Source organism: Peromyscus maniculatus, chromosome 15, assembly GCF_049852395.1.
Source record: "Peromyscus maniculatus bairdii isolate BWxNUB_F1_BW_parent chromosome 15, HU_Pman_BW_mat_3.1, whole genome shotgun sequence".
NCBI lineage: Eukaryota > Metazoa > Chordata > Mammalia > Rodentia > Cricetidae > Peromyscus > Peromyscus maniculatus.
This window is the reverse complement of record NC_134866.1, coordinates 74,062,718-74,080,436: the sequence shown is the minus strand read 5'-3', so window position 1 is coordinate 74,080,436 and position 17,719 is coordinate 74,062,718. Positions and strand designations below refer to the sequence as shown.

Here is a 17,719-nt window from a genome sequence, read left to right as displayed (position 1 = left end):
CCCAGGCATCTCCTGAAATATGAGTTTTGGGGTGTGTCTGAGGATGCGTCCACAAGTGGTCAGCATCTGGTTTAGTTATCTGAGTGAAGCAGTCAGTACCTCTAGGCCCTCCAATGCCAGAGAGCATCTGTAGCACGAATCTTAAAAGTTCTTATTAATAAGAACAAACCTGGAGCCAGGTACTGGGGTGAACGCTGGAAGATCAGAGAAGCAGAACAAGCCACAGCTTCCTTACCTTGCAATTCCTCAGCTGATCTTGTTTCCTCAGACTGGAAACCTCTGTGTCCTCATCCAAATGGACCTCAGCTGAACTGCTTCTCAAAAGCCTGAAAGCTTAACCAGGTTCTAGTTCCTGGTTTTCATGCCTTTTATACCTTTCTGTTTCCTGCCATCACTTCCTGGGATTAAAGGCTCTTGTTACCATGCCTGGCTGTTTCCAGTGTGGCCTTGAACTTACAGAGATCCAGACAGATCTCCACCTTTGGAATGCTAGGATTAAAGGCGTGTGTGCCACCATTTTCTGGCCTCTATATCTAGTGGCTGTTCTGTTCTCTGACCCCAAATAAGTTTATTAGGGTGCACAATATTTGGGGGAACACAATATCACCACAAGCATCAGCCAACCCACCGCCTACTGCAGCTGGAGCACCAGTCTCCTGAGTCCAAATTATCCATTCTAAGGCAGCCATTCTCAACCTGTGGTTTTTGACCCCTTTGGCAGGGGGCACATATCAGATATTCTGCACACCAGATATTTATATTATCGTTCATAACAGTAGCAAAATTAGTTATGAAGTAGCAACGAAATAATTTTATGGTCGCGGGTCACCACAACATGAGGAACTGCATTAAAGGGTCACAGCTTTAGGAAGGTTGGGAACCACTTAGAATCTAAAGCCTTCAGCCTCCTGTTGGATCTACTATACAAGCTCTGAGGCTCAGGACCACTGTTGGATTCCCGCATCTCCGCCTTGCCCACAGCACGTGGCCATACTTCTTGGCCTCCATACTGACAAGAGACCATTACTTAAAATCAATCTCACTTACACTTTTCTCCTTTCCTCTTTCTCTTCTCTCCTCCGCCTCTTTCTCCTGGTCCTCTCCTTCCTCCTCTTCTGTTCTTTCTTTTTGTTGGTTCTATTACTTTGGAGAATCCTGACTGGGGAAAAGAGATGATACATATCAACAGGTGGGATACATTAAAAACAGCTCAACTTTTAAAAATCAAAGTAAAAAAGAGAAAACTGAGAGGAAAAGAGAAGTTAGAAAGTAAAGAATAGAGAAAAGGAGGAAATAGAGCAGTCAGATTGATGATACAAGTGAGAAGACCCTGGAGCAGCCCCGGAAGTAGACGTTAATTATGAAAAGTATCCTGTAAGAAAGTCAGAGAAATAATGTTCCTAATCTTTGGAGGCAATCTCACTATGTAGCCCGGGGCCTCAAATTCTCCATCCTTCTGTCTCAGCCTCCCAGGACTGAGATTACAGGCAAGCACCATCATAGCTGCCTGCTTTTCTCATTTGAAAATTGGATTTTTTTAAAAAGTTAAAAGAGATCTTATGTGTATGTATGTGGATCTACCTGTCCGCATGTGCATGTCTACATGCACACAGCACCCTTGAAGGTCGGGTGAGGACATCTGACCCCCTGGGACCGGGGTCTCAGACTTTTGCAAGTGTCTATTACCAATACTTGGAACTGAAGCCAGGTCCTCTGCAAGAGCACCAAGGGGTCTTAACTACCCAGCCATCTCTCCAGACCCCAAAGTATGGTTTTTAAATAAAAAGCATTCACTTAAAGAAACGGGTTCAAAAACAAACAAACTTTTCCTGACAAAGAAGAAGAAGAAGAAGAAGAAGAAGAAGAAGAAGAAGAAGAAGAAGAAGAAGAAGAAGAAGAAGAAGAAGAAGAAGAAGCTCCATGAGACGGGCCCGTTCCTGTGCGGCTCCACAGTCCTCAGTAGCTACACTCTGCCCAGTTTACTCTCACCACAGCACTGTGGGAGGGGCTGTGCCTAGCCCGCGTCCTCCTGCCCGATCTGATTCTGCCTCTTGACTTCCAGAGTGTTCCCTTCCTTCTGAACAGCTGAGCAAGTGTCCTGCAATCCACACATGATCAATAAACCAAAACGAAGTTCCGTTCCCGGTCATGCAGTAGGCTCTGCCCCAGTAGTCCGGACCTCCTGGATCCGCGCTGGAGACCCACCCACCACTTAGCTTTTATCCATTTCATGTGTATGAGTGTTTGCCTGAGTGTATGTAGGCGAATCATGTGCGAGCTTGATGCCTGCTGAGGCCGGAATTGGATCCCCCAGAACTGAAGCAATACATTGCAAATTACAAGCATTATGGGTATTAGGAACTGAACCCGCATTCTCTGCAAGAGCAGCAAGCATCATGACCTCTGAGCCATCTCTTCAGTATCGACACAATATTTTTAATACCTTGAGACTTTTGCTGTTTTCATGTCTCCCTGTTACAGAGCTAGCAGGGGTGACCTGATCCAGGATGGGGTATTTTGGAGGACAGTTGACATGAACATTCTTGAGTCTGCGACAAGGAAGGGTCTTCTCCATCCTACAGTCTACTTTGAACATGCTTAAGTGGCACAGGACAAGTTGCCACTATAATATATATTACCAGTGCCGTGGAAAGTTAATTACTGCTGCCATTGAAGAGATTTGAAAGGCTGGGTGGTGGTGGATTAAGGTCCTTTAATCCCAGAACTTGGGAGGTAGAGGCAGGAGGATCTCTGTGAGTTCGAGGCCAGCCTGGTTTACAAATCAAGTTCCACAGCCAGAGCTGTTACACAGAGAAACCCTGTCTCAACAAACAAACAAACAACACACACACACACACACACACATATATATATATACACACACACACACACACACACACAGAGAGAGAGAGAGAGAGAGAGAGAGAGAGAGAGAGAGAGAGAGAGAGAGAGAGAGAGAGAGAGAGAGATTTGAAAAGACATCCATCAGGGGCAGAATCCTTCAGAAACTGCAGGCTGATCACATTTCCTCAGCTGCCCACAGGCTGAGCCAACGGAGGGGGAGGTGTCCACCTCTCCTGTGCTCATGGCTCTTGCCATGTGGTAACAGCCCTGTCTGGGAAACTCTGGAGCAGGGGGGATCCGAACGTGTTCACAGACCCACACGTGACGACACCAGGTGAAGCCGTGGGAAGCTTTGGGTCCCTCTCTGCAGAGAGAGGCTTTTGTCAGAAGGAGTACATGGAAGACTGTAACTTTGCCAAAGGAGGAATTTTCAGAAGTGCATGTGCCATGAAAGCCAGCCACCACGGGAGAGCTATCCTCGTGGGTGTGGAGTGTGTCAGAGTGGATGGGAAGTTCCCTCTAATGCCCCAGAATGTAAGGTTGTGAAAATGGTATGTTCCTGCTCCTGCTGTATGCTCCAAGACCTCCCCTAATCCTGGTAGGCCGTTCAGCACCTGTCTGACTATATAGACACAGCCTGTCCCTTTATTCACATTCCCTGCAAGGATATTGCTCCAGGGAAGACACTGTTGTTAAGATTCTGGGTCATACAGAAGCAACACCACAGTGGTAAAGAGTTCCCTATTATACATCCCTCCATCCCATACCAACTAGTTGATGAATTTGTCTGAAATTTGCTGTTTCTCTTAATTGAAACTATGTAATTCTTTTTTTTTATTTTTTAAAAAAGATTCTTCTACTTATTTTACGTGTATGTGTATTTTCTTGGGTGTATGAATGTACACCATGTGTGTTCAGATGCCCAGAGAGGAAAAAAGAGGGTCTTGGATCCCCTGGACCTGGAGTTACAGGTGGTTGTGAGTCACTCATCCTGGGTGTTTGGAACTGAACTTACATCCACTAAAAGAGCAACAGACACTCTTAACTGCTTAGCCATCTCTCCAGTAACCTAAGATTTTATTTCCTCTCTCTCTCTCTCTCTCTCTCTCTCTCTCTCTCTCTCTCTCTCTCTCTCTCTCTCTCTCTTTCTCTCTCTCTCCACCTCTCTCCCCCTCTGTGTGTGTCTGTGTGTGTTTGGCACTGGGTTTCAAACCCAGGGCCTCACTTATATATTAACAAGCTTTACCACTGAGCTAAACCCCAATCCCAACTCTGTGTCTTGCTGTTGTTGCTGCCATTCTTTGAAACAGCATTTTGCTGTGCTGCCCAGGCTGGACAAGAACTTGGGAGCCTCCTGCCTCAGCTTCTCTTGCTTGCAGCCTTGGTAGGCCAGGGACTTACTCTGTCTCAGGCTTGTGTCAATCCATCTGCCTCCATCTTTTGAGGACTTGAATTACAGGCATGTGCTACCACGTGACTCTTTGTACTTTTGAGTAAAGATTTTACTCAACCTTTGTATCTGGACATTGGAAGGAATAACACAAAAGGAAAATAAATGTTCCCCTCTAGTTTTTAAATTTTTTCATTGTATATCTTCATTGTACATGATACTATGTTGCATAAAAACATTTTTGTACAGTTTTTACATTAAATATATTCTTTCCCTTACCATCACCTCACTTCTCCCCCTCTCATTGGTCCCTTCAGTTTCTCTTCTATTTGCTTTCCTTCCTTCCTTCCTCCCTCCCTCCCTCCCTTCCTCCCTCCCTCCCTCCCTCCCTTTCCTTCCTTCCTTCCTTCCTTCCTTCCTTCCTTCCTTCCTTCCTTCCTTCCTTCCTTCCTTCCTTCCTTCCTTTCTTTCATTTTTAGTGTTTGGTTTTTCAAGATAGAGTTTCTCTGTGTACCAGCCCTGGCTGTCCCAGAATTCACTTTGTAGACCAGGCTGGCCTCGAACTCACAGAGATCCGCCTGCCTCTGCCTCCCGAGTGCTGGGATCAAAGGCGTGTGCCACCACTGCCCAGCTTGCTTCTACTTTATTGTCATAGAAGATGGATAATTACCTTTATATCTTTATATTTTATTAATATATCTACATAATAATACCATGTCATAGATAGATAAATGGTTTTATGAATCTATATCAAACCTAGGAACCATATGTAAGAGAAAACACATGATATTTGCTTTTCTGGAACTGGCTTAATTCCCTTACTATGATTATCTCCAGTTGTATCCAGTATCCTGCAAATAACATAACTTTATTCTTCTTTATTGTTGAACATTTGCATTTTATATATATGCCATATTTTCTTTATTTCCTAATGTGAGACCCAAACCAGAACAGTATACCTTGCAAGTTAAGTGTTCTGTTTGCAGTTAAGACAGTTAAGAATAACTTCTGGTTTGTCCTGTGTTAAGTTCTTGCAAGTTGAAGTTTCTATTTGTAATTAAGTTCCTGCTTCTTCGCTCTGATGTTAACTGCCTGCAACCCCATCCACATCCTTACCCTTGTTCCTTCCTTACATTGTATCTTTCCCCTGTGAACACCTTCTCTCTCCAGTAAAAGGGACATCAAGAGGCCAGCAGCGGCTGCTCTCTCAAATCCTGACTTAGGGTGAGACAGCCGACTGGCCACTCCCAGATGCACCCCAAAATACAGCTTGCTTTAATTCGACAATTAAAGAAAAAACGTGTGGATTTGGTCTTTTCCCCTCACGATTCTCAGGTTTAACACCAATACTGTAGTTTGTCAACTTGCCTGCTTCTGTGATTTCGCTATAGCAATCAGTGCAACAAGTTTCTCTGTCATTTTTTGACTTGGGAGTCAGGAGTGGTATAGCTGGGTCACATAGTGACTATGTATAAAAATAAGTATTTTTATTCATATTTTTTTTTTAAAAAAGGCATCCTATACAACCAAAGCAATTACATGGGAATAGACTAATAATACTCAAATGGGAAAGATTGCACATGTCAGAAGCAGACTTTAGATAGATACAGGAACCAGACACATAATAATGGTGGTCCTGCAAAAAAGCTAGGGCACGGTCTTAACAAAACTATGCCATGTGTGAATCCCTCTAGTCCCGGTAGAGAACGAAATGTCCAAAGTTCACACTGTAAGGAAAATAGGAAACTTCGGCTTTGGATTGGGAAACATTCCACGAATCTGACTCAAAATCCTAGACTACAAAACAAAGGAAACACAAGAAGTAAAGCTACAGACTGCTGTTTGGCTACATAAACGCTAATTACTCGTAGACTGCAATTCCCAGCCCCTCGGGAAGCGGGGACTGCGCACGTGCGCCACCGGACCCTTCTAGCTTCCCGTCGCTTCCTTCTTCCGCCTTGGCCCCACCCACCTCCGGCTCAGCGCTTCCGGCCCAGCCCGGAACTAGAGCGCTTCCGCCCGGTTCTCCCGTCCCGGTAGTGCTCCGGTCTGCCGGCTTCTCCGAGCCTGGCCCCGGGCAGGGTGTCCGAGCTCACAGCCGGGCGGGCTCAGCTTCGCCCCCTCGCTTGTAGTCCCGGTCGCCGACTTCGGGGCGACATGGCCGGGGCCCGTCGCGCCAGGCCGGGCGTGAGAGCGCCTCTCGCAGCCCGCGCCTTCCCGTGGCCCCTGGGCCGGCGATCCCCGGTGTCGGCGTGAGCAGCCCCCCGCCATCGGCGCCCGCGGGGCCCCGCGCTCACGGACGGCCGCATGGCCTCCGCGGAGCCCTCGCCGCCCGCGTCGCCGCCCGCCTCTCCCGAGCCGGAGCTGGCGCAGCTGAGGCGGAAGGTGGAGAAGTTGGAGCGCGAGCTGCGGAGCTGCAAGCGGCACGTGCGCGAGGTGGAGAAGCTGCTGCGGCACACCGAGCGGCTGTACCAGAGCGCCGAGAGCAATAACCAGGAACTCCGCACGCAGGTGCGCGGTCCGCCTCCGCCCCGAGGCCCGCCAGTGCCTCCCTGGCCGGAGTCTTTGAAATCAATAAAGCCTAGAGCTGTTAACACCCCCCCTTCCCCAATGCCTTTGGAGCCGGCTGAACAGTGCAAGCCAGTTGGTGTGGACAACTGTCTCGGGGCAGGCGCGGATGAACTCCAGCACCGGCTACATGGTCTTGATTTCCTGTCCCACTGGCAACGGGCGCGTTTATTTATTTTTCTTCTAGGTCAGGTTTGAGTTGTTTTGGTTCAGACCAAGGCTCACTTGGGCCTTGAACGCGCAGTAGTGTAAAGAAGGATGGCTTTGAAGTTCAACTTTTGAACCTTCTGCCTCCACTTCCCAAGTGGCTGGCATGGTGAGCTTACCCACCCCGGTTTGGGATTTTCGACACGGAATTTCACTCCGTAGTCAGCCTGGCTTAGATCCGAGTTTCACTCTTTAGTCAGTCAGTCTGGCTTAGATCTCAAATATGTAGACCAAGATTGACCCAGATTCATGGCTGTCCGGTCTCATCCTCGGAGGCTGGGATTTCAGGCACGAAACAACATCCACCCCAGCCATTTGAGTTTGCTTAAGGCTGAACTTAGGGTCCCTTCTCATATCTTGAGCACCCCAGTTGCTTATAAAATCTGGTTGATAATAGCATGCAGCTGAGAAGTTTAAAAGCAAGAACACAATTAAATTTTTCACACTATTGAAGATACTCCATGTGTAGGGTGATCAGAGTTATCCTCTTGGGGTCACTTGTAGAGAGGTAAACCTGTCTTTCTTACAGATACTAGGAGTGTGTTTCATTTTCATAATACATAGTAAGGATAAATACTTGACAGTGTTGCTTAAAAAAAATTACACATTTTTAACTTGACCGTTGAATAGTTGCATATTATCCTAACAAGTTAGTTCCAGATACTTAATTTCAGTTTAATGTTTATTAAAACTATATCTCCAGGCTAGATACTGAAATGTCATCAAACTTTGCCATACTTTATGTGGTGTGTGTGTGTGTGTGTGTGTTTGGTATATTCCTACCTATGTGCACATGGAAGCCAGAGAGAGACAACAGGTGTCCTTTTCTACCTTATTCCTTCGAGACAGGGTCTCTTCCTTTACCAGGACCTGACTCTTTTTTTTTTTTTTTTTTTTGCTAGTCTGGCAGCACACAATCCTCCGGGATCCTACTGGTTCTACCACCCACAGTTCTGGGTCTTGGAGACCCAGATGTCTTGGAGAACAAACCAGCTTATTCTGTGATACCGGGAAACAAACTCAGGACTTTGGGTTTAACAAGTGCTCCTAACCACTAAGCCACTATCTCTCCAGTCCCCGATACACTGTTCGTAAAGGAGCTCAGAAAATAACTGCTGGCTTGAAATGACTTCTGTACCCATTGTTTAGAGTTACGTTTGTAGCCTAGAAATTTTAGGCTCTTTTGGGCAGTGTAGAGAGACTGTCTCGAGAAAGAGGAGAGAGAGAAAGAGAGAAAGAAAAAGAGACAGAGAAACAGAGTGGAAGTCATTAGAGTGCTTGTAAGCAGAAGACCCTGGCTTGGATTCCCAACACCTCCCTCCCCCAGTTAAATAATAATAGTAGTAATAATAATAGCTTAAAAGTAGAGAAAGTCTTTCGTCTTGCTGATAGTTATAACTACCTACTAGTCAGCACTCCCTACTAGGAGGGTGGAGTGTGGTTATCTGTCATCCCAAATCTTTGAATAAGTTTTCTTTGGAGCAGTAAATAGAGGATGACCTGATAGAAAGCCATACTATGTGCTGGTTTGGGGATTCACAAGCCTTTTGCAAGTTACTTTGTCTCTTAAGCTATTTCATGTGTAACATTGACACCAGGACAACTAATTTGTAAGGTTGTGTAAGTAAGATGTTCCTCAAAGTTTCTATAAATGTGGTAGACACTAAGTATTCCAGTTGACAGCAGCAATGGTTCAGTCAGCACCAGGGCAAGCAAGGCTGTGGTCTCCAGGGTAAGGAGTGAATGAGGGATGAATCTGAGAACCAGAGCCTCTTAACACTTCGCTACTTTGTTTTCTCGGCCTGGTTCCAGTCCTGGTAGTAGGAGCAGACCTCACAATTCATAGAGTGCCTAGGTAAACCTGTATGTAACTACTCTCATGGCCTTTTCTGGGTTTCAGCTTACTGACCATTAAATATTTAGAAGCATTTTCATTGTTTTCTTTCGTAAAATACAGATGGGGATCCTGTCAGACTGAGGTGAGGTACCTGGATTGAGGCAGTTCTCATCCACTCGTGGGCACGTCCACCCAGTTGCCCTGGCCTGCATAACATCTTTCAATGGTGCTTCAGTGCACAGCACACAGAGGAACGATGCCACCTCTGTCGTGTTCTCTGGTCCATTCTGCTGTAGTTATTCAGTGATAAGAGCAGAGAGGAAAAAGTACATGCCACCTAAAAATAGCATTGCTGTATTTAAGTAAATAACTCCTAGTTAGAGTGTGGTGGTCGAGAATTCAGTTCAGGTGGACACGTGTCATTTTAAAGCAAGAGCTGTCAGCCTTTGAGACTATGAGAATAACCCTTTTGTTTTGTTTTCGTCCACGCTGGGGTAGAACTTGCCTGTATTTGAGCTGTATGTAGTTAGACTTTACTTTCTACAGTACCGGAGACTGAGCCTAGGACCTCACGATCACTGGGCAAGTGTCCACTACTGAGCTCTATCGCTAGATTTTTTTGGGGGCTAATTTGAATGGTTTGCCTTGTTTTTTGTTTTGTTTTTTTAGACAGGCTGGTCTCACCTGTGTGGTTTCGTTGATCACCTGCTGGAACGAAAGGTGTGCACACCATACCCAGCTGTGATTTGGGAGTTTTCCTAAGAGTATGAAAACATCCCTGAGCGGGTCGCAGTGGCATGCACAGGTTGTCTCTCTGGGAGGTCGAAGCAAGATTATTTGAGCCTGCAAGTTCACTATTAGCCTGCTGTGCAAAATAAAGAGATCTTTGTTAAAAAGGAAGGAGAAAAGAGGGGTGATGGAGATGAGAAAAGCCAAAAGCGAAGCCTTAGCTTGTGGATAGTTAGTTGTAGGGTTTCTGAAAAGGAACTAGCTGCCTTGGGCACAGGGCTAAAAGTTCTACCAAGGAAAATGCCTCGCAGTGTTATGAGAATGATAGAGAGTGTTATGTGTATTATTGGATTGCTTTATGGTTTATTTTTCCTAAAGCTTTTGTTTCCTTTCAGGTAGAAGAACTCAGTAAAATACTGCATTGTGGGAGAAATGAAGATAATACAAAGTCTGATGTAGAAGTACAGACAGAGGACCACGCTCCGTGGTCCATTTCAGGTATTCAGTGTCTAGTGGGCATGCACGAGTCCCCTCAGAGCATTCATACTTGCTCAAGCAGTGTTTCTTTACAAATAAAAGACAAAATACATTAATATGAAGAGTCTAATAATACTGATTTCTCTCTACATCACTTGGTTACTTTTCTTTCTGTCAATGTAGGGTGGCAAAATAGAAATGTATTATTTCTGTAATTTTGTTAATGTTTGTATATGTTTTCAATGCTATACTAAGTATTTTGTTCTTGTTGCTTGAGTTAGGTTCTCAGTTTGGAGATAGAGTTAGCCTGGAACTTGCTTGGTAGCCCAGGTTGGCTTCATTTGTATCAACTTTCTACCTCCAGGCTCTCTAATACTGGGAAAACCCCCTTTACCCCCCACCTTACTGATCATACTTAATAGTTTTGTCAGTCAGTAAGCCACCTTCTTTTTTTGTTTTTTCTTATTTTTTTTAAAAAAAATCTGGTCTTGGCCTTGTGGCCAGATTTAATGGATGCTGTTTTGCGTGTGATACTCAGGGTTTCAATGTGTGCTACTTTGTGTTTGCTACAATTAACAGTTAAACTTCTTCCATACATCCATCAGCTGTGTCTTTCTTTTTGCTACAGATTATTATTATCAGACATACTATAATGATGATAGTCTTCCCCGTAAAGAGACGGAACTGTCTGCACAGCAGAGCCAGTGTGTTCAAGCTCCTACTAAAGATGAGGCACAAGTAGACAGTGATCGTTATGCTGGTACTGATGTAGCAGAATGTGTTAAACATACACAAGAAGACCACTTCACCTCTGACTCACAGGTAATAAAAGGCTAGCTGTGAAACCTGAGGCCCAGGAATTTATCCTTAAATTGCCATTATAGACAAAGACAGGAATCCTTAATGCACACTACAATGCACATAGAAGTTATAAATAGTTATATTTATGATTATGCAAAGAGTGTCAGTTTTGTTTTGTCTTTTGAAATAAAGTTTTTCTTTGTTGCTCAGGTTGGCCTTGAACCCCTGAGCTCAAGTTGTCCTGCCTCACCCTCCTGGGTATTGGTTTGTGTCTGTACATTCAGCTACCATTACAAAAAACAGAACTGGGAATGTATTTATAGTTGTGACTGCTTTTGTGTTTATGATTGCATGAACTAAAGGACTACTTGTCAGTCTATTTTAACTCAGTCCATGAACCCTGGAGCTCAGGAAGATAACCCAGGAGGTTAACGTGCTTGTTAATGCAAGCCTGGCAGCCTGAGTTCAGTTCTTAACCCTGGAACCTCCTTAAAGGCAGAAGGAGAGAACCAAGTCCACATGGTTTTCTCTGACCTCCCAGAACAGCAAAATCAACAAAAAGAAAAAACTCAGAGTCAAGGTTAAATTGAAAAACACTTGAAAATGTTTTTGAAAATGGTTCAGGTTGTAACTTATGGCCATATGTTTCCATTACAAACGGGAAACAAACTGAAACAGCCTTCTGAGTCCTGGCCCTTTCAGGTTTGCTAGCGTCTAGCTGAGCGACAGTTGTGTCACTTGGCGTGATTTTGTCTCCACAGGAGAGTGCGTCCGCGTTAGCAGCCGAGGGCACGGCCTTGGAAGGGGCCTCGCTAGCTGAAAGCTTGAGAGCGGCCGCCGAAGCTGCTGTGTCGCAGACCGGCTTCACTTACGACGAGAACACAGGGTTGTATTTTGACCACAGCACTGGCTTCTATTATGATTCCGTAAGTATCTTTTTATACTTTTAATACCGCGCTGTTGCAGTTTTAGCTGCCCGAGAGCAGAAGTTAAGTCCAGGCTGAGGTAAAACAGTAAGAATTGGCACTCACAAATTATGGTTGAGGGCTGATGAGTGAGCTTCCATCCTGAAATTCATTCTTCCCACGGTCTTGTCTGTTAATGATGGTGTCTGTTGTCGTTTTTAAAAAAGTTGGTTGACTATCAATGGAGCCATCCTTCATTTCAGATATTTCTGTTTTTCAGTGTTTCATTCTCCTTGCTCATTTTCCTCCATGTTCTGAACTTGCGCCTCCAAGTTTCTAATAAGCAATAGAAAATTAATGAAGGTCATTGTTTACCAGTTGCTTACACTTTAGCCGCCCGCCCCAAATTTCTTTAGTTTTATTATTAAACATTGAAAGTCAGGATTTTCTCGTAGTGTTAGAGGTTTGGGTGTTCGGCACCAGGACACTGATTTCGTTTGCCCCTCTCTGGTCTGTGCCTTGGTGTTCATGCCTTCAAAACAGCTTCTTCCACTTTTTCTTAATGTGGTCAGTTGAACCATACGAAATCGCTATTTCTTATAAAGCAAAACACCATAAGCAATGGCAGTCACTTGATGCAATTAAGATTAATTTTTTTCTCACCAGGAAAACAGAACAGACCTTAAATGATAAAATATTTTTGAATATCTAAGGGTATTTTTTTTCTAATTCACTATCTTCTGAAAATACTATAGTTACTAAAACAAACATATTCACTGTATTGGAATATATTTGACATTTTTGTTTATTTTTCTGCTTTGTTTCATTATACATGAATAAAACTTATGTTTCTTGACTTTGAAAGGAAAACCAACTATACTATGATCCTTCCACTGGGATTTATTACTACTGTGATGTGGAAAGTGGTCGATACCAATTTCATTCTCGAGTAGATTTACAGCCTTACCAGGCCTCTAGCACAAAACCAAGCAAAGATAAAAAATTGAAGAAGAGAAGAAAGGAGCCAGGTTTTTGTACAGCAAATGATGAAAAGGTAATGCTTTCTTAATTTTTAATTTTACAGTGTTTTAGTATCGTTAATTAAGCCAAAAATTTTATGAATGTAAACATCATTCTGAAGAAAAAAAAATCATTCTGTATCTTTGTATTTTAAATATATCCATTAAGGTATGAGAGTCTAAAAACTAAGGAAGATTTAAATGAAACAAATTTTTTTTCACAAACTCAGTCACTAGAGGTAGGTATTTTGTAAGTTTGAAGGCGATAGATTTACGATATATAAAATAGTTTACATTGTTTAGCTCAGAATAACATCCAGAAACTGATTCGTTAAGTTGCTTATTGTACGGTTTCTCATTCACAAAAGAAAAACAATTTGCGTATTGGTACAGATTCAATATTCTTTTTTTGTTTGTTTGTTTGTTTTTTTGTTTTTCGAGACAGGGTTTCTCTGTGTAGTTTTGCGCCTTTCCTAGAACTCACTCTATAGACCAGACTGGCCTTGAACTCACAGAGATCCGCCTGCCTCTGCCTCCCGAGTGCTGGGATTAAAGGCGTGCGCCACCACCGCCCGGCCAGATTCAATATTCTTAATCAAGTAATTTCTCACCTATTAAACTGCAAACTTAAAAATGCATTCTTGGTAAATATGGAATGAGGTACATATTAGGGTTGAAAGAGTTTTTTGTTTTGTTTTAAATGATTTATTGTTTCTGTATTTAAATATACATTGTGTGTGTGTGTGTGTGTGTGTGTGTGTGTGTGTGTGTGTGTGTGTGTGGGCATGCCTGTGTACATAGAGGCCCGCAGAAGGGACCAGGTTCTCTGGAGCTGGAGTTGTGGTTGGTGTGTGAGTGGATGTAGGTGCTGGGAAGACCAGTTGTGTCCACTGCAAGCACTCGTAACGGCCGAACCATCTGTTGTTTACACTGAATTTTGTTTTTGGGAAGAGGTTGACTTTATCAATAACCACAAAGATGGTTTATTTTCATTAGGTAGAGAACATATTTCTAGTAATTTATATTTCAAAAGTCAAAACAAAAGACAATTTCTTTGCATAATTAACACAGCCATATGTATAAGAAGTGGGGGTGGGAGGGAAGGGCCTGGTATGTACCTTACTTAGTATTGGAGAGCTTAGGTTACATGTGCAAGGCCCTGGGCTTAATCCCTGGCATTTCAGAAATCATGTCAGGTGTGGAAAAAATTCAAGTCTAATGGAGTGAGACTTTGGTTAATTCAGAACATGATAACATAGCCCGGCGGTGGTGGTGCACGCCTTTAATCTCAGCACTCGGCAGAGGCAGGTGGATCTCTGAGTTCGAGGCCAGCCTGGGCTACAGAGTATGTTCCAGGAAAGACGCAAAGCTACACAGAGAAACCCTGTCTTGAAAAAATAAAAACAAAACAAAACAAAAGACCATGTGAAGGGAAATAAATTTATATATGAAGACTGAAGGGAATTTTAAACTCTCTTAGGCTACCATGGAGATTAGCACGTTATTCCAGCTCTTCTCTTGTTTCTGCTCTAAATGGCTGAGGTTGGCGGTGTGTGACAACAAGCGTGTTGGCTGTGCTGACATTGTTTGAATTGTGTGCTCTGGAAGTTTATCTCATGGTTTTTCTTAACTTAACCAAAGAAATGTACTTACAATAATAAATTCTATCAACACTTGGAATTAAGATTCTGTTGGGCTTATTATCTGTCCTCGATGTGCTTTCTCTCTGGAATAGAAAAGTGTGTTAGTGAACGACTAAGAACCACTTTGGGATCTCCATTCTAGTGACTTGTTCCCATTGCTAGAGTCTAAACTTTGAAGGGCAGGCTTGGAAAAGCCCTCTCTCTAGCAGGAAGAAGATTGTGAGAGGTAGCTGTAAAGCATCCCGATTACTGCCCTTCCTTTTTAAGAGACTCTCCGGCCTTACAGATGAGGATGTGTGGAAGGAAGGCAACAGGGCTGGGTATTGGGAGAATATTTTTATGTATGCTATGTATACACACACACACACACACAGAGAGAGAGAGAGAGAGAGAGAGAGAGAGAGAGAGAGAGAGAGAGAGAGAGAGAGAGAGAGAGAGAGAGAGATATGTGTTTCATTGTCCACATATAAGTGCCCTTTCTAAGACCTTATACCAGGAAATCCCTTATCAAAAGCACCTCCAACAGTTTCATTAATTTTCTCTCTTATATTTTCCAAGAAGTGATGATGATGATGATGATTGGAAGCTTGGAACATGCTTTTTTAGCGTGTAGACATAGTTAAGGAGATACTTTTGATCTAATTTACATGGCCCGTGAAGCTCCTCATAGCTCTTGAGCCCCTTGCCCTTGTGTCTGCCTTGGTGAGTTTGTATTGCTGAGAGTGTATATAGTTAATCACACTGCAGGTATTCAGCCTGTCCAAACTCTGTTCATACTGCTATTCCAAACATGCTGTGCTGTTTTATTAAGTTACATGTGAACTCACTTCGTTACATGCGGCATGGCAGAAAGAGGAATGGAGTGTCACATCCCAAAGGGAAAAGAAAGCAATTACTCTGTGCCTCTTCTCAGTTTAAATAATATATTGTCTGCTGTACAGAACGGGGCCTGTAGTTAGAGACGGTGTTACTTGTCATGTGTACTGGGAATTGAACCCAGGACCTTGTGTGTATAAGTCACACATCTCACTGCTGAGCTATATCCCTACACTGTGTATTATATTCTTTGAAAGTCACTATGAGGGCTGGAGAGATGGCTCAGCCGTTAAAGGCTTGGCTCACAACCAAAAATATAAGAGTTCGGTTCCCAGCACCCACGGCTGTCTCTCCAGCCACAAAAAAAAAAAAAAAAAAAAAGTCACTATGAGAATAAACTGTATTATGACCACAAACAAAAATCACGTAATGCACATGTTCATTGGCTTGATTTAGTCATTCATTCTATATAGTTTCAAATGTGCTTAATAAAAATACATACTTTTAATTTGTTAATTAAAAATAGTTTGTTCATTTTTCAAAAAGCATGCCAAAATTAGTAATAAAAGGTTTATGGTAGACAGGTTGAACTTTTAGAATTAAAGGCATATGAATAACTCATTTGTATTTTAAACTTTGTGCATTTTCAGTGCAGCTAGCTCTAAAATGTTTGGTTTTGGCAAAACTTGTTTTGATAATATTGATTATTTAAAGTCATGTGTGCTGCAAATTGAACCCAAGATATGTTGTTTATTAAAATATTTCTGTGTTTTATGTATGTTGTCTTATTTAAAAACCCAGAACTTCAGAGTTGACACACTCTGTAGTTTTCACACTGCTCACAAGGGAGCCTCTAGCTGCTTGTGACTGTGGATGAAGTGAAGGTCCTAGAGAGGAGGACGTTCTGTATGTACAAGATTCTGAAGTCTTATTACAAAAATGAATATACATCTTTTTACTTTTAAAAATATGACTATTACAAAATTTAAAGTATAAATAGGAGTGACGTTATAATTTTAATTATGCAGCTTTCTTATAGGCTATCACACAAGCCACATTATTGGTGGGGGGCCTGGGCCGGGAATATTGGGCCCTGAGAGTAAATGGAGGGCTGTGGAGCATCTAGCACTTGGATATTGGTCGCATGTGATGCTTTGCTGGGGATCAATAAGGAATGCCATGTTCTAAGAGTAATGGTGTCGTGAAGCAGGATCAGTAGGCACGTCCTGTTCTGCTGCTGTCCTGCATCCTCCCTGAATCAGTGGGATTTTATACAGTGCTGTATGTGGTGATGTTGTCACTCACTTATTTTCTGCCTTCCTCTGTCTAGGATTTGAGTTCAGAAGACCAGAAAGTCTGCAGCGTTGAATATATAAACTGCAGTGAGGAAGACAGTGGTGCCAATCTGAAAAAGAAGGCCAGAGTAGACACTCCCCACAGAAGCAGTCCCTTAAGACCCCCTCTTGCAGTTAGCGGAAACACTGCCGAGCCTCCTGGTGATGACAATTCAGCCTCATCTAAGGATGAGAGAGTTAGAGAGAGTGAGAGCGAGCCGGAAGAAGGTGAAATTACAGACTCTCAGAGCGAGAATAGTTATGATGAAGATAGTCCCAGTGAGAACGAGGAGTCCTCGGGAGAATCGGAGGATGAAGGTACGTAAGTAAACAGTGCACTCTGGTCACCCAAGAGCCGAGTAGGAGAGCCGACAGGCAGGCACACCGGTAATTTCCCTGACACTGGAGATTGTGAGAACTCTCCGTGACAGTTCTTAGAAGGCAGGTCCTGAGACGACGATGATCACCACGTGCCCTTCAGAAAACTTCCATTAGACAGAAAACTAACCTCTCTCAATTCTAATGTATGTTAAGGTTGTGCTGTTTATTATTGTTTGCTTTTGCAATTGAACAGGAAAAAGTAATTGCCATTAAAAGCATGGCTCATGAAGTCACTTGCATAGGTATTAGGGTCATTCTCACATTTTAACTTGATATGGAGATGCAAACACTACTTTATAATTATAGTAAATGAATTAAATTTGTTCTCTAATAATAGTCATAATAATAAAGCATATATATACATATATACACACACACACACACACACAGCAGAATTTAAGAAGTTTTTTGTTTGTTGCTATACTGGGTATTGAACCCAGGACCTGAACATGTGCTGGGCCATAATCTACTATGAGTTCTGACCAGTGAAATTTTAGTTATCTGTGTGAAAATGAATTTTCTTCTTCTTCTTTTTTTTTTTTTTTTTTTTGTGTGTGTGTGTGTGTGTGTGTGTGTGTGTGAGATAGATTTTCTCTGTGTAGCCGTGGCTTTCCTGGAACTTGCTCTGTAAACCAGGCTGGCCTCAAACTCAGATCCACCTATCTCTGCCTCCCTAGTGCTAGGGTTAAAGGTATACACAACCAACCTCCTAACAAAAAATCAATTTTCATAGCGCTTAAATTAATGTTTGCCCACCTCTTGTCTTGG

At 43.0% G+C, this 17,719-nt stretch overlaps 2 protein-coding genes across 3 annotated transcripts in view; one reads left to right on the top strand and one right to left on the bottom strand.

Moving 5' to 3' along the window:
* Window positions 1-1,045: 1,045 nt before the first annotated feature.
* Window positions 1,046-7,117, bottom strand: LOC121822802 (uncharacterized). The gene is made up of 4 exons (XM_076552205.1): window positions 7,087-7,117; window positions 6,207-6,786; window positions 4,246-4,363; window positions 1,046-1,159 (listed from the first exon to the last, which is right to left on the bottom strand). The coding sequence occupies exons 1-2, from the start codon at window positions 7,115-7,117 to the stop codon at window positions 6,239-6,241; spliced, it is 579 nt and encodes a 192-aa protein (XP_076408320.1). The 3' UTR covers window positions 1,046-1,159; window positions 4,246-4,363; window positions 6,207-6,238.
* Window positions 6,542-17,719, top strand: part of Aggf1 (angiogenic factor with G-patch and FHA domains 1) — a 26,648-nt gene continuing 15,470 nt past the window's right edge. The window contains exons 1-6 of one of the 2 annotated variants that reach the window (XM_006981757.4): window positions 6,542-6,745; window positions 9,971-10,073; window positions 10,681-10,874; window positions 11,615-11,779; window positions 12,624-12,812; window positions 16,567-16,888. In XM_006981757.4, the coding sequence (XP_006981819.2) occupies window positions 6,542-6,745; window positions 9,971-10,073; window positions 10,681-10,874; window positions 11,615-11,779; window positions 12,624-12,812; window positions 16,567-16,888 (1,177 nt within the window). Of the gene's footprint in view, window positions 6,746-6,898; window positions 7,119-9,970; window positions 10,074-10,680; window positions 10,875-11,614; window positions 11,780-12,623; window positions 12,813-16,566; window positions 16,889-17,719 lie in introns of those variants that run through there. The other variant, XM_076552083.1, reaches the window with a different exon arrangement.